We start from the raw sequence: 22,431 nt of genomic DNA, 5'->3' as shown, positions 1-22,431 counted from the left end.
ACAATCTGTACATCTTTGTAATTGTTATACACTCTGTTTCAAAAAGAATATACCTATTACGAAGAATTATTTTGTCCAAACTATCGATCGCTGCGCCTCGGCTCGGCTATTGGAGAAATGAATACATAGTCTAGTTTATATAAATAGCCGCTAGATGTCAGTTGTATTCTGTTTTGCTTGGTAACCGTCATATGTTTAAAATGGCTACTCCGTAGCAGAAATCATTTTGTGTTTTCGAGTTTGCGAAGTGCAATCCCGTGATTACAGTGCAAAGACGTTTCAGGTTGAGGTATCAAATTGATCCTCCGAATGGGTGGAACTTTCGCAGATGGTATCGACAGTTTGTAGATGCAGGATGTGTATGTAAAGGAAAGAGTCCTGGCCGCCCTCTTGTTCCTGAAGAAAATGTTGCACGAATTCAAACTGCTTTCCAACGTAGTCTTTCAAAATCAACTCGTCGTGCCAGTCGGGAGTTACAAGGGCCGACAACAACAATTTGGCGTGTTTTGAGACGTCGGTTGGTTATGAAGCCGTACAAGTTATAGCTGTTACAAGCTCTGCGTCCTGATGACAAACGCAAACGCGTGGCATTTTGTAACGAGATTCTGGATGGTATTGACAATGATAACACTTTTGCACAACGTATCGTGTTCAGTGATGAAGCGACTTTCCGTGTTAGTGGTCAGGTAAATAAACAAAATGTTCGAATTTGGGGCTTACAGAACCCACATGCAGTCATTGAACATGTACGAGATTCACCCAAAGTCAATGTGCTTTGTGCGATATCCCGATCATCTGTTTACGGCCCATTCTTCTTTAATGGAAACACGGTTAACAGTCAGCAGTATCTCGCTATGCATACAAAACTGGTTGTCTCCGAGGCTGCACGAAGACAACATTTTTCAACAAGACGGGGCACCCCCTCACTGGAGTCGCCAAGTGCGTGAATATCTGAATGAAACTCTACCGAACCGTTGGATTGGTCGTCAAGGAGCTGGCGACTTAGCATGTCTCAGCTGGCCTCCACGGTCACCGGATTTGAAACATGTGACTTTTTCCTGTGGGGTTTTGTCAAACACAACGTTTATGTACCACCACTCCCACAGAACCTGGAGGAGTTGAAGAACCGGATCCGTACTGCCATAACATCAGTGACGCAGGACATGCTTGCCCGAGTATGGAAGGAATTTGAGTATCGATGTGATATTGTTCGTATCGCTGATGGAGGACATATTGAACATCTGTAATTTGAACTTTGAACTGTAATTTGAACTTGAGAGGTTCGTAAATATGTGTGTAAAATTTCATATTCGTATATCTTAAAGTTTAATAAATATATGCATTCGAAATAGGTATATTCTTTTTGAAACAGCGTGTACTATTGGTGCCTTGCATTTTTAATCCTAAACAATATTATTACAAAATTGAACAATATGAACTGAGAAAGGATAAATGGACTGAAAATGCTACAACAATTAGAAATAAAACTTCCAAAATAGAATAAGTAACATTTAATTTTCGTATTCAAGCAGTTCGATGATACTGGCTACGATGTGCCCACATGGCATACTTGTTTTTATAAACTTTGCCACAACGAGGACATGGTACGTTGTTTCCAACAACATGAGCAGATCGAATGTGGCGAATCATGGAGGTCGACTTAGCAAATTTTTTCTTACAAATAGGACAGGCATCAAACGTTGTCACCTTTGAAGAGGAATCGTTCTGCCACAATGAATCTGAAAGAAAGAAAGATGTGTTTGCATAACAATATTCACAGATTAAGTAAAATGGTTTATTTAAGTAATAATATGATAATTAATATTACCACAGAAAATAATTTCAAAAGAAGTATAGTAGAGGTCAAAAGGCTTGTAGTTCCCATATTTTTTGTGATGTTAATATGCTTCTTATTTCAACAGTACTACTATAATAATTATGGTGGGAGAAAGTAAGCTTTTGCATGCAGTTTTGTTAAGCATGGAGCTATTTTCGAGCAGATTCTAGTATTAGCCTACAGATTCTTGTTCCCATACTCCCTCTGTGACTTTTTAACTGCTAGTTATATAAAGTAATTAAATGTTCATATGAATGTATGGTGCTATTAGTTGAAAGAATCAGATAATGATTTGAACGAATGATATAAACTATATAACTATATTTCCAATATCATATCATATTATTCATAATATTATTCATGTATTGCTTCTTCGTGTCATGTTGTTTAAAACACACATAGGAGAACATCAGTCAATTACCGAATATACAAAAGAATACCGTTACAATACTGGATTCAGCTTATAAATATAAAAAAATACTTCGAAAGATTTTCACATACCTATTTAAGTCTACCATTTAATTTTAAATGATAACTTCTTAGCAAAATCTCCATTCTCAGAAAAATTCAAAGTACAATAAAGTTGAAAGTACAAAGTAATAAAGTTGAACTTGTACTTAAGAATAGCAACAAGAAATCAATCAGTAACATAAACGATAAAAAGATTAAACACTAAATAATTAAAAACAAAAGTCTGATTTATCTGAAAGAAGAGATGATATACTTCTGGTCACAGAAATCTAGACTGTCTTCCAAAGTCCGAAAAAATGACATTAAATCTTTATGAATTGCCTTACGTCTGACTCCTTTTTTCTGCATTTTTGTCACTCACAGGGTTGGAAATTGGCAATAATTACTCTCATATGCATACTGTAATTTTGTTGCCTATACAATCATCTAAATCTGGGTGATAAATTAAGAAAGAAAACATTATTGCCATTTAGCACTTGCCTCTATCTATTTTTTTAATTCCCACTTTTCTCTCAACAACACCATTGAGCCGTGTTGGGTCGTGAAAATACGAAAAAAAAAAAAAAAAAAGACATTTTGAACTTTTGATTTTGTGTGTGTGTGTGTGAGGTAGACCACTACTACCCTCAGTTTCTGTATTGTATTCATGTTTAACTCAACAACTGCCTCTGTTCGTGTAGTGTGTCAGTATGATACATTTACATTATATTTCTTTATGTTCACATTGTAATGCTATGCACGTTTTTCATTGTTATTACAAAATATACAGTGTACGATACATCTGCGTAAAATACGGTAAATGTATCGCTTCTTTTCGATCCTTCCAATATTAATAATTTCCGATTATAGACAGACCGCAACATGCAAACATGCAGAATGTTTAAAAGAAGTAGATCATCTAAATAAAACGTTGCATGTTTCCATTAAAGAAATACATAATTGCCATGTAGAGAATACATAATTGCATGGTAAAGACAACGCATATTTGTATACAATTACTAAAACAACTAGACTGACATAGAAATTGGTACAAAATTTTCCCTGCACATGACAAACAATTTTTACACAAAGTGTTTACAACTTCATTATCACTCTTGCCGTGAAATCCGTCCAAAGACGTTCCATCTCGCATAGCAGGCTCAGTTGCATAATCATAATCATCTTCGTCTTCTACGGATTCAGGAGCATTATTCTCTTCAGGATTATCAAAAAGCAGAACGTTTTGTGATATAGTGTCATACATGACAGAGAATTGCTGCAACTCTTTATAAAGTTTCTCCTGTTTTATCGTATTTAGTTTTTTTTTTTTTTTTTTTTTTTTTCGCAAGAACTCTGAAAACTCCGGCAGGCACACAATTTTTCGTGATTTCCGAAAAGTGCTTGGGATCCAGCGTTTGAGTTCAGACAGAAATTTTTTGGTTGCTGAAATCTATCACTGACACATGTAGCAGCTGTATCCAGAATTTCGTTGAAGTTTTTTATTTTGAATAAATTATATTCACTTACATTTAAGTTCTTTCCCAGTTCATCTGCAGCAAGCTCTCCTGGCATTTTCTTCTTTGAGATTTTTCTGGGCGGATAGTCTTCTTTCATTTCTATCTCTAAACCAGATTGAGCAAGCTATTCATTTATCTTCTCACAAAATATTTTTGTATTTTCGTAAAGCATTAAACATATATCTCCTTTCGCCTCCCATTTTCTTCTGAATCTGCTGCTGCAGATTGTCTACAAGTCTCCAGGCCGTAAGATAGTCCAATCCGTGAGACTGCAGGTATTTTGAAACAGGCTCCGTTTTTGTAAACAAGTTCAGAAACACAGAGCACATCATTGCAGTGTTAAATTCTGTCCATTTATTTAGCACAGTCTCAGCTTGAAATTTTGATTTCGCATTAAAGCGTCTGTTCTGTACAATATCACTGAAGAACAATAAAAATGTACGGAATCTTGACGATGATGATGATGGTGGATAGTCGTCCTCGTCTTGGCTTTCTGTTTCATAGCGAAACTCGTTAGTGTCGATTATCGCATTCAGTGCCTTGATTTTGCTCAACCATCGTGTTGCACCAACTTTGAGGTTTTAGTAGTCTGTCGTGTCCCTCGTGGCTTGCATCAATCATTTTCTTCCAAGCATCCATTCTTTTGTAGGATTCAGACAGCTTTGAACCACACCAAATAAGTTTGGAGCTTCAGGGATCTGCTCATTTGAATTTGTCATAAACAAATTAAGAGCATGAGTCATGTAGTGGTTGTGTAAATGATTTCAGGATTATCCGTTTCCAGTAATGTTTTAACTCCTTTATAGCATCCACTCAAGTTAGCAGCTCCATCAAAAGAGCAGCCTACAATATCAGATATCGAAACAATGTTGGCTGAAAGTACTCTTTTGATTTCATTGTAAGTTGCTTGTCCTGTAGTGTCATTGTTTACAACAACTGCTAACAACCTCTCAAATATTTGACCGTTTATAACATAGTGAATTACTATAACCAGCTGATTGAGCACTGAAACATCTTGGGTAGAATCAACCATTATGCTGAAAATACCCACTTTCTTGATATCTTCCACTATTTTCTTCTGCAATAACTGTTTAATAATATGGAGTAGTATATTTATAAACGTTTTTAATAGAAAAGTCATTGACGATTCTCTTCCTGACCTTTCAGATTTCCACGATGTTGCTACAATTTCTTGCACTGTTTACTGAGCGATATAGCTTCCTTAACATGCTCTCCCAGCATCATATTCAGCCACTAATAAAACCAATTCCAGGATGATCCCGTAAGTTGATAGTTGATATTTCTGTAATCCAGTTTATAAGCAGATTCAGTGTTTCCTGTTCTCCTATAAGCTAAGTGTTGTCTTCCAATGAACAAAATTTCAAATATCCGTTTAATCACAGCTCGTTTCTTCTTTACTTGCTTTTTTCGCAGATTTCTTACATTAATATTACAGAGAGATGATATATCCTTCTTTGCTTCAGCGTTTATTTTGGGTCTACTGTAGTTATTACTTACACCATTATTTTCAATCTCGTACTTTATTGTCATTATCGCCTACTGGACATGATTGTGATAGAACACTTTTATTCCAAAGCTGGATAGAATTATGGTATTTATGCTGGCGAAACAAATTCCATGTCAACACTGTACCATAAGCTCCAGAGGATAATTTCAAAAACGAAGCATGTTTTCTGTTCTAAATGAACTTGATATTTAGACTAGGCAAAAGTAAATACATTTTTTAAAATGCGCTGATTTTTCATTTTTGAGTTACCAAATATAGATCTACAAGATGTGTTAACATATAAAGAACCAAACAGCCTGTGGTTACATATGGGTCCAGCTACAAACCAGGCCCCAGACTTCAACGATGAGGGCCCCAACTGCCCAACATAATGAAAAATGGCTTAGAGCCCAACTGTCCAACATAATGAAAAAGAGCCCAGGGCCCCAACTGCTCAATGTAATGAAAGAAGGGCCCCACTGCCTAATACAATATATTGAAATCAGTTTCCAATAATAAAAGACCAGAGTGAAAGATGGGCCTAGTCACAAATCCAGTAACAAAAGGGCCCTATTGAAAATGTTTACTTACTGATGGAAGAGGTTGAGGGGGTGTTGGCAGCATAATTACCAATGATCTACTGAATTATCTAGCTTCCTTCTGAATTAGCTTTTCTCTTTCTTTCCTTATTGTTTTCACTTTTTTTTTTTTTTTTTTTTTTTTTGTGAGAGGGCCTAGGCCGCGATTGCGGCTTAGCGGCCCTGGCCAGTCTGCCCCTGATGCCTATGGTATCTAAACCAGTTGCAATTTTTAAGAGAAGTCACATCATAAAATAATTTGAATTTTATTCCTACAAGCTAAGGGGAAAAAAGTTTCATGCAGCTTTAGAAACTTTCTACAAGAATTAGTATATTATGCATGATTTCTTCCCTTGGCTTGTAATGATAACATTTAAACTTTTACTGATGCGACTTCTCTCAAGAGTCGCCTTTGATCTAAACTATATTATAACTCTTCCTTCATTATACACAGGGCCATCCCTAGGCAATTTGACGCCCCGTGCAGTGGCATCATTTGCCGCTCCTCTCCTTTATCCAGAAAGAACAAATCTTAAAAGCCACGATTTTAAGTATGCTACCCCAGCATGGACAATGAAGGGGAGGGAAAGAGCAGTCGTACTCAGAAAGGGCTAAACACTACAATCTCGTTGTGTCTAGTTTTTCCTTTAAATAATAATCTATGATGTTAGTGAAAGATAAAAGCAAACATACCTGCAGAGCAAAGATAGTAATCCTTTTTATAGAATTCAATATCGACCTTCTATCTCAATATATCAATTTGCGATTCCAGTGCAACTAGCTCTGTTATCCTTATTTCTTGATATTCCTTTTATATGTTAGAAATTCAAAAAATAAACCTTGTTTCCACCTTCAATGTTAAAGAACTTGTTTATGACAAAAACAAGTCTAGTTTTCATATCAAAACTAATAACTAAATAAATGGAACAGGTGTTCGCTGCTGTTCGAGGATTGAGTTTTTGTTTTTTGACCAAACAACCAAGCAATTCATGCTGGGATATGTCTGACCATTTCATTTAGTACTGTTCATGTGGTCTTAAATTAATATGATCTAAACATTATATATGAATATAGTATTCAAATAGAAAGTCAGCTTAGTAAATTTAATTACTATCATCATGAACTCTGTTTCCAACAGGAAATATTTTTAAATAATAGTCTAGGCATCAACTTGAAAACAGTGCTCTCCTTTTTAAGTTTAACGGCAAAAATCATGTAACAATTTGGTACCCGATATTTTTTTTTTTTTTTTGAATATATACCCATCACTGATAACAAAATGCCGGATGCCGGGAAAAAACACCTAACGGGAGGGGAGGGAGGGGGAGAAAGCCGAAATTTTAGTCGTTTCTATTATTCACTGTATCCCTGTAACCATTGGAGCTAGAGCATCCAAACTGTTTTCATTTTGTTTACCTAATTGTTTTCTGTAATTTAATTCTAGTGTATTTTTTAGCTAAATATAATGATTTTCTTGTTATTTTCATTTTTACTCAGTCTCTTCGCGTGCTTTCAGTTTTTTACCCACAGATTATTTAAAAGATCAAATTCGGAAAAGTGTTTCCCCTGAAAGTTTTCCGCTATTTTATGCTCTTTCAAAAAATGTATGCTTATATTAGTGTAGGACTAAGAGTGCCTGAGTTATAAGCGACTTTATTCTGTCGTGTGCGAAACTGATCATGGCACGGTCCAAGAGTTACCTTCCCACAAACGGTAGATATTAGCAGCTGCTGATGATTAATATATATGTATTCTTGTCTGCTTGCAAGTATATAATCCTGATGATTAAGTCTATCTATACTCTAATTAAAAATATTCAGTTTTAATATCAATTGAGGGGCTTTTCGGAAAATAACATTTATCAAAACACAAAATTTCTCTATAGAATGAAAAAAAAAAAGAGCTTTCTCTAGTACACAGTATGAGAAACTCTTCAAATCTGTTTCTTTATACGTGTCTCTGATACCTTCTAAAACATGCACAAACATATAACTTCCTATTCATTTTTCTGAAAACATCTTTCGTGGAGGGTTGTTTTTGCTACGAGTCCTTCGATTTATGTACTACAATGGTACTGAACGAAATAGAGCAGAAACTAGATTTCCAAATTGCCTTCAAGAGAGAATCATGAACAATTTGCCATCCACTTTTTTTTTTTATATATATATTACCACTTTTCTTTCTTAATACTTACTGTAACGATAAGAAAAAAAAAAGCAAAAAATAAGATATGCCTAACACATATTATAAATGATCAGTTTTTAAACTATTAAATGTTATTTACAAAAGAAGCACTTGCCTATTATTAAGATTGTATACAGTTGCTATAATACAATAAATCTATAATAAGAAACGTAGTAGAAGGAAACAATATGCTTAAGAAATCTCTACACAAGAGAACAAATTATTTGATTTCTAGAATTAGCTCTCAATAATGTTATGCCACTCTTATATCCTAAAAAGATAAAGAAATTTGTGATGTCTTTAATGCATCATTCATTCTTCATCACAGTGTTCATTAACTGATATTGAATTTTTATGCTCGCTCGCACAACTACACATTGCAGTGCACAAGAAATTGCAATTCTTACATTTGCATTTCAAACTTACACATTCAAGTTTCTGACAGCTACACATGGTAATCTATAAATAAGCCTTGGAAATATCTTCGAGAGTTTTCAAAATTGATCTCAGAAGTTGGTTCTCCGAAGAACCATCTGGAGTCTTCTGTCCTTGGTAAATAGATCTCACACTTATCAGCGTTTCCCAAATTGCTGTTTGGTAATGAGAGCTTTTTATATGCTGTTTCACAGCATCACTAGTTGGAGATAATATCTCGAGGTTCATTCTCCTAAAAGTAGGAGCCTAGCTCCATCACAGATCTTCACATTAACCTCGAGGAGCTTTGTGAAGAATAGTTCTGCAGATTCGATAGCGTTTGCTGATAAAGGAATCTGTCCTAGGGAAAGTAAAATGTCATAGTTCTCTGAGTAAATAGACCATACGTAGACAATGCATTGCTGGAATTATCACCTTCAGAACTTTTTGTTGTTGTTTCCGGTAGTTTTAAAGATCAAAAGACTGTTAAGTCAAACTTCGAGATCGATGTTCAAAATCTTGAAGAAGCAAATTCTAGTATGATACTTCATATTATGAATCACAATTCAGAACGAATTGTTGTGATGAGTAAAGACACTGATGTAATACTGCTGTTGATACACCATTATGACAGAATTTCTTGTAAAGAATTGTACATGATGGCAGGATTTAAAAGACACGAAGGTTTATTCCAGTTCACCACCTTTGTCACCAGTTAAGTGAGAATGAGAAGAGAGGTAATGGATTATGACGCTGCATTTGTATGCGACATAATGTCATATCCAGTTGGAACATCAAAGATCAAGAACTGTCTACTTACTCATGTCAGAAAAATTGTGACTTTTTATTTTCCTTAGGACAGATTCCTTTATCAGCAAACGCTATTGAATCTGTAGAACTGTTTTTCACAAAGCTCCTCAATTTTAATACGAAGATTTGCGATGAAGCTAGGCTCCTACTTTAAGGAAAATGCAGCCTGGAAAAATTACCTCCAACTAGTGATGCTCTGAAACAACATATAAAGAGATCCCATTACCAAACAGCAATTTGGGAAATGTTGATAATTGTGAGATTGATCTACCAAGGCCAGAAGACTTCGGATCGTATTTGGATGACCAAATTCTGAAGCCAGTTTTGAAAACACTAAGATATTCCCAGTGCTGTAGTCCTAAAATTTTCAGAGGGTATACGCTGGTTTGTGATTACTGTTTTATACTCTAAAAACATTTCACGCTATTTTCTGGATGACACTCCTTACTTACATAACATTAATAACATAAATTGGTGTAAATATGGTGAAGAAACGAACTCACTTCAAGGAGCAGAAAAAATCGCGCCCGAAGTAAGAAAATTGTATGCAAATTTAACTCTATAAAATCATTAAGACATATCTTTTTTTTTCAATTAATAAGTTTTGTACTGCTCAAAGTTACGTATTAACATTGGCGTGATATTGAGAATATTCATACCTTAGTATAAAAATATCGAACAAGTTTGGTTCTCTTCAGCAGAGAACAAGGTTTTAAGCAATTGAAATGTCACAGCTATCGACCTTCAAAACGCTTGGATATCCTCTCAGAACAAAAATGCTCAATTTTGCATCGATCTATCCAGCTGATCCTAAAACTAACAATTTTGTGTTTTAATTCTTTCCTGTATAATAGCATCCAAATAATAGTAGCTAGTAACAATGAAAACCTTCGACAAAATATAAGACGTGACACTAACCTTGATCAAGTCTTCTCCGGAAGCTACTTGCCAGTGGCCACCTGTTACTATTTGGTACCAGAATGATCACTATCTTCTTAGGTATTGATCAACGCCAATATCATCTCTTTATGACTTGGTTCCCAAGATATGGCTCCTTAAATCTCCCGAAACCGGCACTTTTTGGGCCAATATCTCGCGAACGGCAAGAGTGACGCGAAAAATTCCATCACTTTCTCAGTGAGTTTATCATGCTCTATCGAATAGAGGGCTCAAAATTGAAAAATCTGCAAATAACAGACAGACAGACACAGACAGAGAATTCAGTAATGAACTTTTTAAGTTTGTTGGAAAGGTGATACAGTCACTTTATCACTGTAGGCATGGCCCGATTAAATAAATATAAATGAAACGAAAGTAGAAAAAATATACCCTTTGAAGCAGAAGGTACACTCTAATGACTAGGATTAAGCAGAGGGTAAAACGGCGTGTACCGTCGTGTACCCTCGACTACAGCCCTGAATATTCCCAAGGCTCGTTTAGAAATTATCATTTGTAGCTGTCAGAAACTTGAGTAAGTAAGTTTGAAATACAAATGTAAGAATCGCGGTTTCTTGTGCACTCCAATGTGTAGTTGTGCGAGCGAGTTTAAAAATTCAATATCAGTTAATGAACAGAGTGATGAAGATTGAATGATGCATTAAAGACATCACAAATTTATTTATCTTTTTCGAAATATAAAGGTGAACAAGAAAATTCTGTCGTTTCTTGTGGAGGTCTGTGTTCAATTGGCCCTTACACCGTGAGTTGAATGCAAATGGAGATAAGGCGAAGGTCAGTTGTTGATGTGAATATATCCAATATACTACCTGGTTGTGGCACTTCAGTTACACCGCGAACTTGCATAAGGACAGAGTATACATGGAACCTCTATAGAATGTCATAAGAGCGTGTATGCTGTACGAGTTCAAACTGGGGTCAAACGCCGCTGCAGCGGAGTGGAAGAAATGCCAGGCCTTTGGTGAGGGTGTCGTGACTACGTGAACAGTGCAGCGGTGGTTTAACAAGTTTAACGACGGTAACGAAACACTCGAAGACGTACCACGTACCATAAGATCTACACATGTACAAAATGAAGATCTTCAGGGAGCAATTGAGGCGAACAGTGGCCAGACATGTGAGGAACTGGTACTACAATTCAGTGTGAGTGCAGAAACTATTCGGCAGTACCTCCATCAACTTGGCAATCACTGCAAGTTGGGTCGATGGGTCTCATATGATTTGACTCTGGACCAGAAGGCAACGCGAGCAGAAACCTTTGTTTCTTTGCAGTCTCGTTTGAGGAAGGGTCCATTTTTGGACAGGGTGTTGACATATGATGAGAAGCGGGATTTGCACAAACCTCCACGGCGCCTTTATCATTGGTTAGCATCAATGAACCGGTTCTAAAACAGCCGAAAACAGCACTGCACCAGAAGAAGGTCCTCCTTTGTGTTTTGTGGACTGCTCACAGTAACGTGCATCGGGAACTGCTACCAGCTGGGCAGAGCATCAATACAACTGAGTACTGTCAGCAGTTGAGCCACGTTCAAGAAAAACTCAAAACTCTCGAGCCAGCACTTCTGAATCGCAAAGGGGTCCCTCCTGTTATAGGACAATGCTAAGCCCTACCTGGCTAGAATGACCTGGAACACCATTCTACGCCTTGGATGGGAAACACTATTGCATCCGCCATACTCCCCGGACATTGCACTGTCCGATTGTCACCTGTTTCATTCCTTGGACAATCACCGTAGAGGACACCAGTTCAAATCCCTAGTAATGGTGCAAAATTCACTTGATACCTTCTTCGCTTCACGGCCCACCAAGTTCTACCGCGATGGAATCCATGACCTTCCAGAACGTTGGCAGAAGGGACTAATTTTGATATTTCAAGTACGTCTTAGGTGACATATCGATGTTCAAAAGTGGCGGTTGAAAAAGTGACAGAACTTTCTTGGTTACTTTTATGTAAGAGTGGCATAACATTACTGAGAACTAATTCTAGAAATCAAATAATTTGTTCTCTTGTGAAGAGATTTCTTAAGTATATGGTTTCCTTCTATTACGTTTCTTATAGATTTATTGTATTATAGCAACTGTACACAATCTTAATAATAGGCAAGTGCTTCTTCTGTAAATAAGATTTAACAGTTTAAAAATTGATCATTTATAAAGTGTGTTATATCATATTTTTTGCTTTTTTCTTACCGTTAGAGTAAGTATTAAGAAGGAAAGGAGGTAATATATAAAAAGGTGGATGGCAAATTGTTCATGATTCTCTCTTGAAGATAATTTTGAAATCTAGTTCATGCTCTATTTCGTTCAGTACTATTGTAGTACATAAATCGAAGGACTTGTAGCGAAAACAACCCTCCTCGAAAGATTTTTTTCAGAAAAATGAATAGAAAGCTTTATGTTTGTGCATGTTCTAGAAGGTATCAGAGACACGTATAAAGAAACAGATTTGAAGAGTTTCTCATACTGTGCACTAGAGAAAGCTTTTTTTTCATTCTGCAGAGAAATTTTGTGTTTTGACAAGGGTTATTTTTCGAAAAGAGCCGCAAGTGATATTAAAAATGAATATTTTTAATTAGACTATAGACAGACTTTAATCATCAGGATTATATACTTGCAGGCAGACAAGATTATATATATATATATGTATATATATTGTGGTTATGCTTAAGGTTTATCCTCATGGGGGTACATTGCGAGAGGTTTTCTTTCTTAAACATAACCGACTCCGTCCTATACTCCTGATAGAAGTGTTACGTAACATTAAATAAACTAGGAAATTCTAGGCGTGAATAAAAGATACAAGCCTCAAATGTGTGATTGAATTTAATTTTAGTGAAGTCATGAGATGTTTGTGAATTGGTTTATGTGTAGAGACATTTTGGCAGTTGACAGATTTCTTAAGCACATACCTGATTTTCTTGTTGAAGATTATTGTCCCACGACAGTCACTCCAGGTCCAATCTCAGCCCAAGTCCTTATTGACACAACAGTGACTTTCCAAATTTTATCTGATGTAGAATTTAATGTTCGAAGTCTCAAGACAAAATTGTTTTAAATAACTTAGTTACATTGAGACTATCGACGATGTAATCTCTGGTCGCTCTTTTTTTTTTATCCCGGAAATATCGTGGGGTTATATACAATTTCTTTTGCTGAGGTTGTTACCCAAAGTGACGTAGATCCATGCCATGACCCAGAAACTGGGGTTCATGTACAAGTCGGAATTTCGTTCAGACGAAGAAATCTGTCAACGCAAGATTTACATAATGAGGAAGTTCATTATGTAAGTCAAACTGTCTTCAGCACATAAAACGAATTCGCAGACAAATTACATAATTCTTAACATTTTATTATAGATAAAGGAATCTTTTCCTGTTTTGTTCATCTTTAAGAGTTGAATTTAGAACCAAAGTACAACACAAATAAAAAGTTTATAATGGCCGTTTACAAAATATATATATATATATATATATATAAATCATCATCAGCTGCTAATATCTACCGTTTGTGGGAAGGTAACTCTTGGACCGTGCCATGATCAGTTTCGCACATGACAAAATAATGTCACTTATAACTCAGGCACTCTTAGTCCTACACTAATATAAGCATACATTTTATGAAAGAGCATAACATGGCGAAAAACTTTTAGAGGAAATATTTTTCCGAATTCGCTCTTGTAAATAATCTGTGGCTAAAAAACTGTCACGCGCAACCAATACTGAGTAAAACTGAAAATAACAAGAATACCATTATATTTAGCTCAAAAATACACTAGAATTAAATTGTAGAAAACAATTAGGTAAACAAAATGAAAACAGTTTGGATGCTCTAGCTCCAATTGTTACGAAGATACAGTGAATAATAGAAACGGCTAAACTTTCGGCTTTCCCCTTCTCTCTCTCCCCTCCCATGAGGTATTTTTTCTGGCATTCGGCGTTTTTGTGATCAGTGATGGGTATATACTCAAAAAATATCGGATGCCAAATTGTTACATGATTTGCCCTTAGAACTCAATTTTTAAGCCCCGATGCCTAGGCTATAATATAGTAATGACAAATTTTGCCATCCCTCGAAACTTGCCACCCGTGTAAATGCATGTGTTGCACATATAGTGAAGCCGGCTCTCATTATACGGAATGGATAATACTGATTGTATTGAATATTACTGATTTTTATTTTATTTTATTTTTTTTTAAGATAACATGGCCACAATTTGCAATATTCTTCGGCGAGTACTGTAGCGTTCACTTGCTTTTAATAAATAATTAGTTTGCAGATGGAATCTAAAAATTCATCGTCATAGAAACAAAACCTCTCCATTGTATGATACGCTGCAGAGCCAATAGTTTGGATTAAAAAGTACCTTTCTAAAATCTAATTTAATGTTATCCTCCTTACTTTTCTTTAGACTATCCAAAGGCCTCTTTCTACAGATTTCCTGCATACTACTATATTAAAGGTGGAAACTGTATTTACAAAGCTGAGAAAGGCTGGGTAGCTGAATGCAATAGTTCAGCTTAGAAACAAATGAGTAGATTCCCTCATCCGCAGCTTCCAGCTTTGTGAATTGTAAATCGAAAGCTTTTCGGCTTTCTATAGTACGAATAGTTACTCAATTTTGCTATTATTTTTAACATAAATTTCTGCTGCTGAGGTATAAGTTTAGGATAGAGAATAAGTAATTTTCAACCCTAATTAATCTACTTCTATACAAAACATCTGTAAGATGCAGTTTTGTGGTTGGAGAAATAAAGGTGGTAAAACATAAAGGTTATTTCACAATATCATATTTTAAAACTAGTTGAAAAGTTTTGATTGCATTATGAAGAAAAAGAAAAAAATATTGAGAAAGCATTCATTCACTGGAAAGTAATGAAACGTTTGCAACTATTAAACTACCCTTCTTAAAGCGGAATTTCTTTTGAAATTTAATATTCTTTTCTTTAGTAATTAATGCTAATGATATACTTGAAGTTAATGTTGTCGGTGATCGTAAAGTAGAAAAACAAATGAACTTTTCAAGTGAGTTTTTGAATATAGTTCTCACCTACCTCAAATTCGATTTTTACTATGTCATTTTGGTTGAATGCGTATCGTAAGGGGGTAAAAATTTATTGAAAAAATTGAGTACATCACGAGCCCTTCAAGTTAGAAAGGCGAATCTAAGTTCAATTTTTTGGACTTAGACTCTGGATGACTCTGGTCTTGATTTTTGTGGCCACAAGCGTTCAATTCAGGTTAAATTGATTTAAATAATTTTGTTTTTAAATGAATTCTTTTAAACAAAAATATGGGAAATACCGTTTCCGTTCTTTTTATTAGCATTATAAAATTTTCTTCATATAAATGATAATGATATTGAGGACAGACAAAAAACCTTCAATGTTTGTCTAATAGTAAAATAATTCTTATTAGATGCACATATATTTGTCTTCCTTATTACGCACGTAATCATATTAAGCAGAATAATGTAAACTCCGCATTCAATTTCTTAAAATACAATTTAACGTTCTGCTTATTTGGAGTACTTAGATTTAAAAGAGCTGAAAATTTAAACATTGAACTTCTCTAGTCCCTGCATTAGGAAAGAAATAAAAATAAAATAAAAGCGTTTGGCACTATGTTAGAACATGTTTTGTATTGGTTAAAAAAAAAAAAAAAAAAAGACACCTTTTACTTGCTTAACGGATTTCTTATTTGGGAATTCACTTCGCCGAAAGTGTTAAAAAAAAAAAAAAAAAAAAAAAACTATCTTCCTACTCAAAAAAACCGAGGCCGTTAGAAGTTGAAGAACTGCTAGCAGCACGCTATCTTTAATAAGCTTTTCTTGTAACTGCCAGCGTCCAACTGAAGAAACACTTTGCAGTACTTCATTGGAAAACATAACACTTGAAGATACTCTAATTTTAGCTTCACTCTTCACTAATTTAGGGAAGAAGGAAGTATCATTGTATGACTGTACAGCAAGCCTTGGACGCAACATACAAGCCAAGGAGTTTTGTCTTGCCTTGAAGTTCTTGCGAGATTATTATATTTCTAATCCGCAGCTCTAACAGCCTGGTCGGCTACATCACTAAAAATTGTTTTAAATAAAAAATATGTACAAAAGTGGCAAGTGCCAAGATGGCCGAAATTGCCTGTTTTAAGTAAAAATGTTTTTCACACTGTTAATGTAAGTATGAGTGAGAAGCAGCGCGTGTACATATTGAAAATGTAAAACAGTGTACTAAGACTGAACAAACAGTTAAATTGTCAAAAGTAAAAACTGTAAATAGAAAAAATTGAAGAGAAAAGTGACAGCAAAGTTCCCCAATACTTAAAGTTTACAGCGCCAACTCTTCCTTTCCGATTTATATTAAGCTAAGGAGTTGGCTGGAGTAAAAGCTTGTTTGTTGTATAAATTTCTTCTTTTTCTTTTTATCTTGAACCATACCATCATGCAAGTCGCTTTAATATCCTTTCGTACTTGCTATTGTTGTTTTGATACGGAAAGCATACTCCCTAAAAGTTGTCCGAATGGGACAAAACTTACAAAATTTAATCTCCCTGACGCCCTGAGACCCAATATGATTTTTCCATTTTTCCATTCATATTTGACGGGAATATATTCCCAATAACATGCTATGGACGGCTGTTGGATCTAGACTAGGAGTTGGTGGATTTGAAAGAAAGAAAGAAAAAAAAAAAATGGGAGTCAAATCCATGATGACATTTAGTATTTATAGTTAAAATAATTAAAAGATGTTTTTAGCGTTTTTTAATACTTGATATGGAATGAAAGAAAATAGGGTTGATACTTCATTCACCCATGAAAAGTAGTGTAACTAAGATACCCATACGAGTTGTTCGGATTTCCGGCGATACTTCGAGTATTCAGACGTTCGTGTGAATGAAATGTCCACCCTAAGTGCCAAGTGAGTCATTTCCTGTTAAGGTCGAAGTGTTAATTAAAGTTTGAAGTTCTGAATATGTGCAATCTTATGGTTAATGTTTCGTCTGAACCATTTTGTTGGTAATCCATTATGGCTATTCAGTTAACCTTACTTACTCAGCTTTCTATTGTTTTTAGCTCAAACCGCTGCTTTTCTTGACTGAAGATTCACGTAAAGAAAAAAAAGTTTTCTTGTAACTACATATCGCTTGTGTTATTATTGTAACTCTCTGTAAAATAAAATAATAATAAAAAAAACACACAAATAATAAATAGTTTTAATATTTCCAAAGCCCAAAAATTAAAACTACAATTCCTGGTTAATCAAAATAGTCGCTGTCTCCAAATATATATTTTTGGCATCGCTCAGCCAACGATTGGGTTCCGTGCCAAAAGATTCGCATCTGGAGTCTGCGATGTGAGGAAATTCTCAGCTGCACGTTATACCATCCAATCACCAAGGAACATCTTCAACCCCAAGAAATAATGGAGGTGCCGGCAAGAGGTGGTAGTCAATGGGAAATGTGAGGGGAATACAGTGGATTAGTTTTTTTTTTTTTTTTTTTTTTTTTTTTTTTTTACTGCAACTCAAGAATAGTTTACATCGTTCTTTGCGCGACATGTAAGCAAGCATTGTCGAGTAATATGAGGGCACCATCTCTATTGACCATTGCTTGATGCTCATTGGGAAATTTGCGGTGCATGGAGTTTAGTACTGTAACGATCCGCGTGTTGATAGTTTCATTTCGCCTGAGAAAGTCGATGAATCAACTCCCTCATAGATCATCATACAAACAACAACAATACAAGTTTAATTTGGAAGTCATCTAAAGTGACAATCCGATGTCGGCAACTTTCCCGGTTATTCCTTACACTCAGAGGACTGACTCACACACCTACAGACAATGATTCTTGTTGGCCGGTGTCAACTCATGTGATATCCATGAGTCTAACTTTTTCAGCTTCCCGACAGAGCCGCCGAACAATAGTGATTTGGACCATGAACTAACTCGTCTGCAGTGGCACGAACACTTTTCTCAGGATCTTCTACGGTATTCCTAAGGAGATCATCCGAACATGATGTTGATCGATGGCCATGAGGCTCATTTTCCAATGCTGTGTCACGAAATTTAGCAAACCAACGGTGCATGATACATTTATTTGCTACTCGTGGCACAAAAGTACTGTTAATGTTTTTGCGGCTTGCTGGGAAGAATGTCCTAGTTTAAATTCGTAAAGAAAATCACTCGTCATTGTACACGTTCACACGACCCTGTTCAACAATCATTCCCTCCTGACTGACTGGGTACTCTAGCCTGTTTGATGGACGTATACTGATTTTATGACGTTAGATAAATGACCTTAATCTATCGCTTAACTGTGTTGCTGAGGTGAGTTTCCCACCAGACGTCAAAGCAGACATTTCATTAGCGCCAATCTAATATATTCAAGTTGTGTGAGGAGGAACGAAAACTATTGACAGTAGTAACAGAATTTCTTAAAATGAGGGAAGTATTTATGATTAAAATTTAGTGTATTAATATATTATTATTATTATTATTATTATTATTATTATTATTATTATTATTATTAAAAACTAAAAGTTGTGACATTATATCTAACAACAACACATACTCTATAAATTTGGAATAATTAATGCGTGTTTTGATACAAGAATCACGTTTCCAAGTGCAATATTTGAAATTCTACAATGATTTTTATTCAACAATTGCTGAAAACTGTGATTGTGGCATACGTCACTTTTATATTTTATAATACTGTTACACAGAATTAGTGCAGCATGTACGTGAAATATTTATGTGGTGTTCACAGTTTGAGTAAACGTGTTCGCTAAAATTGAAGAATATCTGAAATGGAGGATGTCATTTTTTAAAAAGAAATATCGGTTGGATTGGCATGGAATGATTTTAGAATAGTAAATACCGATGCAACATTGTACCCCCATGACCACATCAACACTACACAATCGAATGTTGAAGACAGTTCGTCTTCAGAAACAACTTTAGTGGCGTTGACAGAGACTGCATCAGCGAGGTGAATGAAGGGAAGTGGTATTTAGCGATGAGAGTAGTTTCTCTATCGGCTATAGAACGGCTGTGTTCATGTCCATGTAAGTGTATGGGGAAAAAAATTGCGTGTTCCAACTCATCATACAGGGCCTACACATGATTTTGTGGTATGGGGTTAATAAGATGCACATTCCATTTGCCTCCGGTCTTTATTTAAAGGAGTATGGCTTGTGCATCATACATTCGTGGCATCGACAAGCCGGTCCCCCGACCTTATCTGGACAATTTGAGGAGTATTTGATATACTATATTATGCAAAATATTATACATAGTATGTGTTTAATCGAGTTTAAGGGTTAAATTATATTAATGTTTAAATTTTATCTTTTGAGTCGAATTCCTATTTAATGAAAATTTCATGCTTTACATATATTTAGGGCGTGGCAAGGCAACATACAGCAAATCTTAGTGTCCAACATTTAATAAGTACACAAGTTTCTATGAAATTATGAATCGTCTTGATTATATCATATTTCAGCTTAATAATAGTCCATCATAAAAATGGTAATTTTATGGTTAAAATGAATGAGTGAACATGAAAGAGGATGGTATAGGATATTAAATTCCACTGACGGAGGAATTTTTCATAATGTAGGAAACCAGTATCTCATGTTTACACGTGTAATGTTACAACAGTGGAATTATTATAACGGCTATACTAGGATTAAAAATAAATTGTAAACATCAAAGACGACACTGTAACGTACTAATTTTCACCGGCGGAGTATTTCTGTATGATGTAGGAAACTTGTATTTTATATTTACAAGAATAGAGCTACACGTACACACCATTAAAACTGCTCTAACGTATGTAATTTTATGCGGTATCAATTGTATTTGGACTATCCCTGTTTATGCGCACACTCTCCATGGCTGACGCACCCGGTTCCTGGAGACGCACCCCCCCCCTTCTGCGTACCTGTCCTGACTTGGTTGGCTAGCATTCTCGATTTAGTGACTACCTGGCACAAGTTGAATTGTGTTTTTGTACAGTCGTTTTTATGGCATACATTTGGACGCGTATTTATACCCATAAGGAGAAGTCTTCGTAAAATGAATCCGAGAATTTATCTTGAGACTGAACTACGTTGTCCTTACGTAAGTTAGGAGTATTCAAAATCTGCTCTTAGAGCCAACTCGGCCGACGAGAATTTATCTTGAGACTTACTTGAGTTAGGAGTATTCAAGATCTGCTCTTAGAGCCAACTTTTAAGCGAGATAATTCAGCTACCAATCAGCTAAAGGGATATACAGTTAATCAGTGTAGTGGCTTAACTCCTTCAGCTCATTCATACTAGATTAGTTCGGTTCATGTACGTATATTATCATACTGGTTTCTAGAATTACGAAAATATCTATACTGTACATTCAAAATGTGAATTACAACTATTATCATCATTTATCACTACAGGTATTATGATTTTCATGTATACGTAGTATATACTTTTTTTTGGGAGGAGGAGGCACGGTGGCTCTGTGATAAGCCGCTTACCTCTGGCGCGTGGGGTCCCTGGTTCGATCCACGGCCAAGTAAGTTTGTGGTGGGCAACACCGTGTCCGTGGGTTTTCGCGGGGTCTATCTTCCCACATTTTCATTCCACCAATTATTCCATCATCAATCACTTGCCTTAATCATCGTTTCCCTTAGCCTAAAGAATATTGTTGTGGGACCTTGAACTGAATGATTCCAATATGATACATAGTTCTTTTAAGAATTAAGAAAACATTACAAAGTATCTTTATAGCGTTAATTACAGTTAACATTTTATAACTAAAGATTGTCCCAAGATTCAGAACGATAAAACAATATTCAATTCAGAGCGTCCAATAACACAACGAAGGGTATCTAAAATGATTTGAGAACAGCATGACAGGATATTTTTCCCTAAGATAGTTACACATCGAATTTTCTCATTGTACATCATACATGGCCAAAATTCGCATTGAGTGTAGTTTTCTAATGCGAAAATGACGATCGCCTTACGGTCTAGAGTGACATATGTAATGATGAAATTATCGTTTTTTTTTCTTTCTTTGAGTAGAATTCTAAATTTGGAAACACCTGAGAAGGAAGCATTTCCATCAACCTGAAAGCCAACTGGGAATTTCCCAAGCTGGTTTTAACACAGTAATGTATCGCCACTTTACAAGGAAGAGATTCTCGTAGACGGCTAGACATGCAATTTCCTGAGCATTGGATTGGCCGATGACGACTGAGGAGTATTAGCAATAATTAGACTTTTGAAACCTCTTGATTTTCATCTGTGAAGCCTCAATGGTTCTAATAAACAGTACAAGAAATCCAAAGCGTGGCTCATCTTAGGGAAATTATCATGTCTTGTAGTGCTTAAACCATTTTGGGTAATCTTCGGTGTCATTAGGAACAACCAGCTGCGGCCACATGAACACCAACTGTAAGAGAATATCTTCACTATGATTGGAGACTTATCGAGCACCCTATAGAACTACCGACAGTACGAAACTTTAGAAGTTGTAATGGTAAAACGAAGTAAAACGTGTTTTGATGAAAAAAAAAAAAAAAAAAAAAAACTCGTACATATTGTTGCATAACTAAATGAAATATTAAATTCTCGTTTGTAATATACCTTCTTTTTTCAGGATAATAGGTTATTATTATTATTATTTTAAAAGTCACAAAACACATTAATAAATGGTGTTTAACATGGAAACTTTTCACTCACCGAATATTATTAACCGCATTTTACTAAATTTTGTTGCAACCTTACTTTCAATTTTCATAGCTCTCTGCTATTGATATTTCAAATCTCTCAGAAGTGAATATCTAGATTATCCCATATCTAAACAACTTTTAAGTCAAAAGATAAGAAATGTATGATCAATTAGATAAATTTGCATACACGCAAAAATATAAATTCGTTTCAATCAAAATTTAAAAAATGCATAAGTTTATTTTTGAAAAAGTTTAAACGGTACTTTCTCTTCAATAGCCGCACTTCTCTTTTAGCTGTTAAGATTTTCTATTATAGACCCTACTGATATTGTTACTACTGATTCAGATATTCTTATTAAATGTTTTGGTTCAATTTTACAACATACTTTCATATATTTTTCAACTATTGCAAAATAGTAAAGAATAATATTAAATCTTACAAAACTTTTTTTTTATCTTACTAA

At 35.3% G+C, this 22,431-nt stretch overlaps 1 protein-coding gene across 2 annotated transcripts in view; it reads right to left on the bottom strand.

Annotated features, from left to right (window-relative positions):
* Window positions 1-22,431, bottom strand: part of LOC145687471 (uncharacterized) — a 303,707-nt gene that overhangs the window by 7,041 nt on the left and 274,235 nt on the right. The window contains exon 6 of one of the 2 annotated variants that reach the window (XM_081761014.1): window positions 1,497-1,739. The exons of the other annotated variant lie outside the window; for it this stretch is intronic. Coding sequence (XP_081617140.1) covers window positions 1,525-1,739 — 215 coding nt within the window. The 3' untranslated portion in view covers window positions 1,497-1,524. Of the gene's footprint in view, window positions 1-1,496; window positions 1,740-22,431 lie in introns of those variants that run through there. 2 annotated transcript variants of the gene reach the window in all.

Source organism: Thermobia domestica, chromosome 1 (genome assembly GCF_964235325.1).
Source record: "Thermobia domestica chromosome 1, izTheDome1.hap1.1, whole genome shotgun sequence".
NCBI classification, from domain to species: domain Eukaryota; kingdom Metazoa; phylum Arthropoda; class Insecta; order Zygentoma; family Lepismatidae; genus Thermobia; species Thermobia domestica.
Note: the sequence above shows the minus strand (reverse complement) of the source record. Positions and strands in the feature narration are given on the sequence as shown.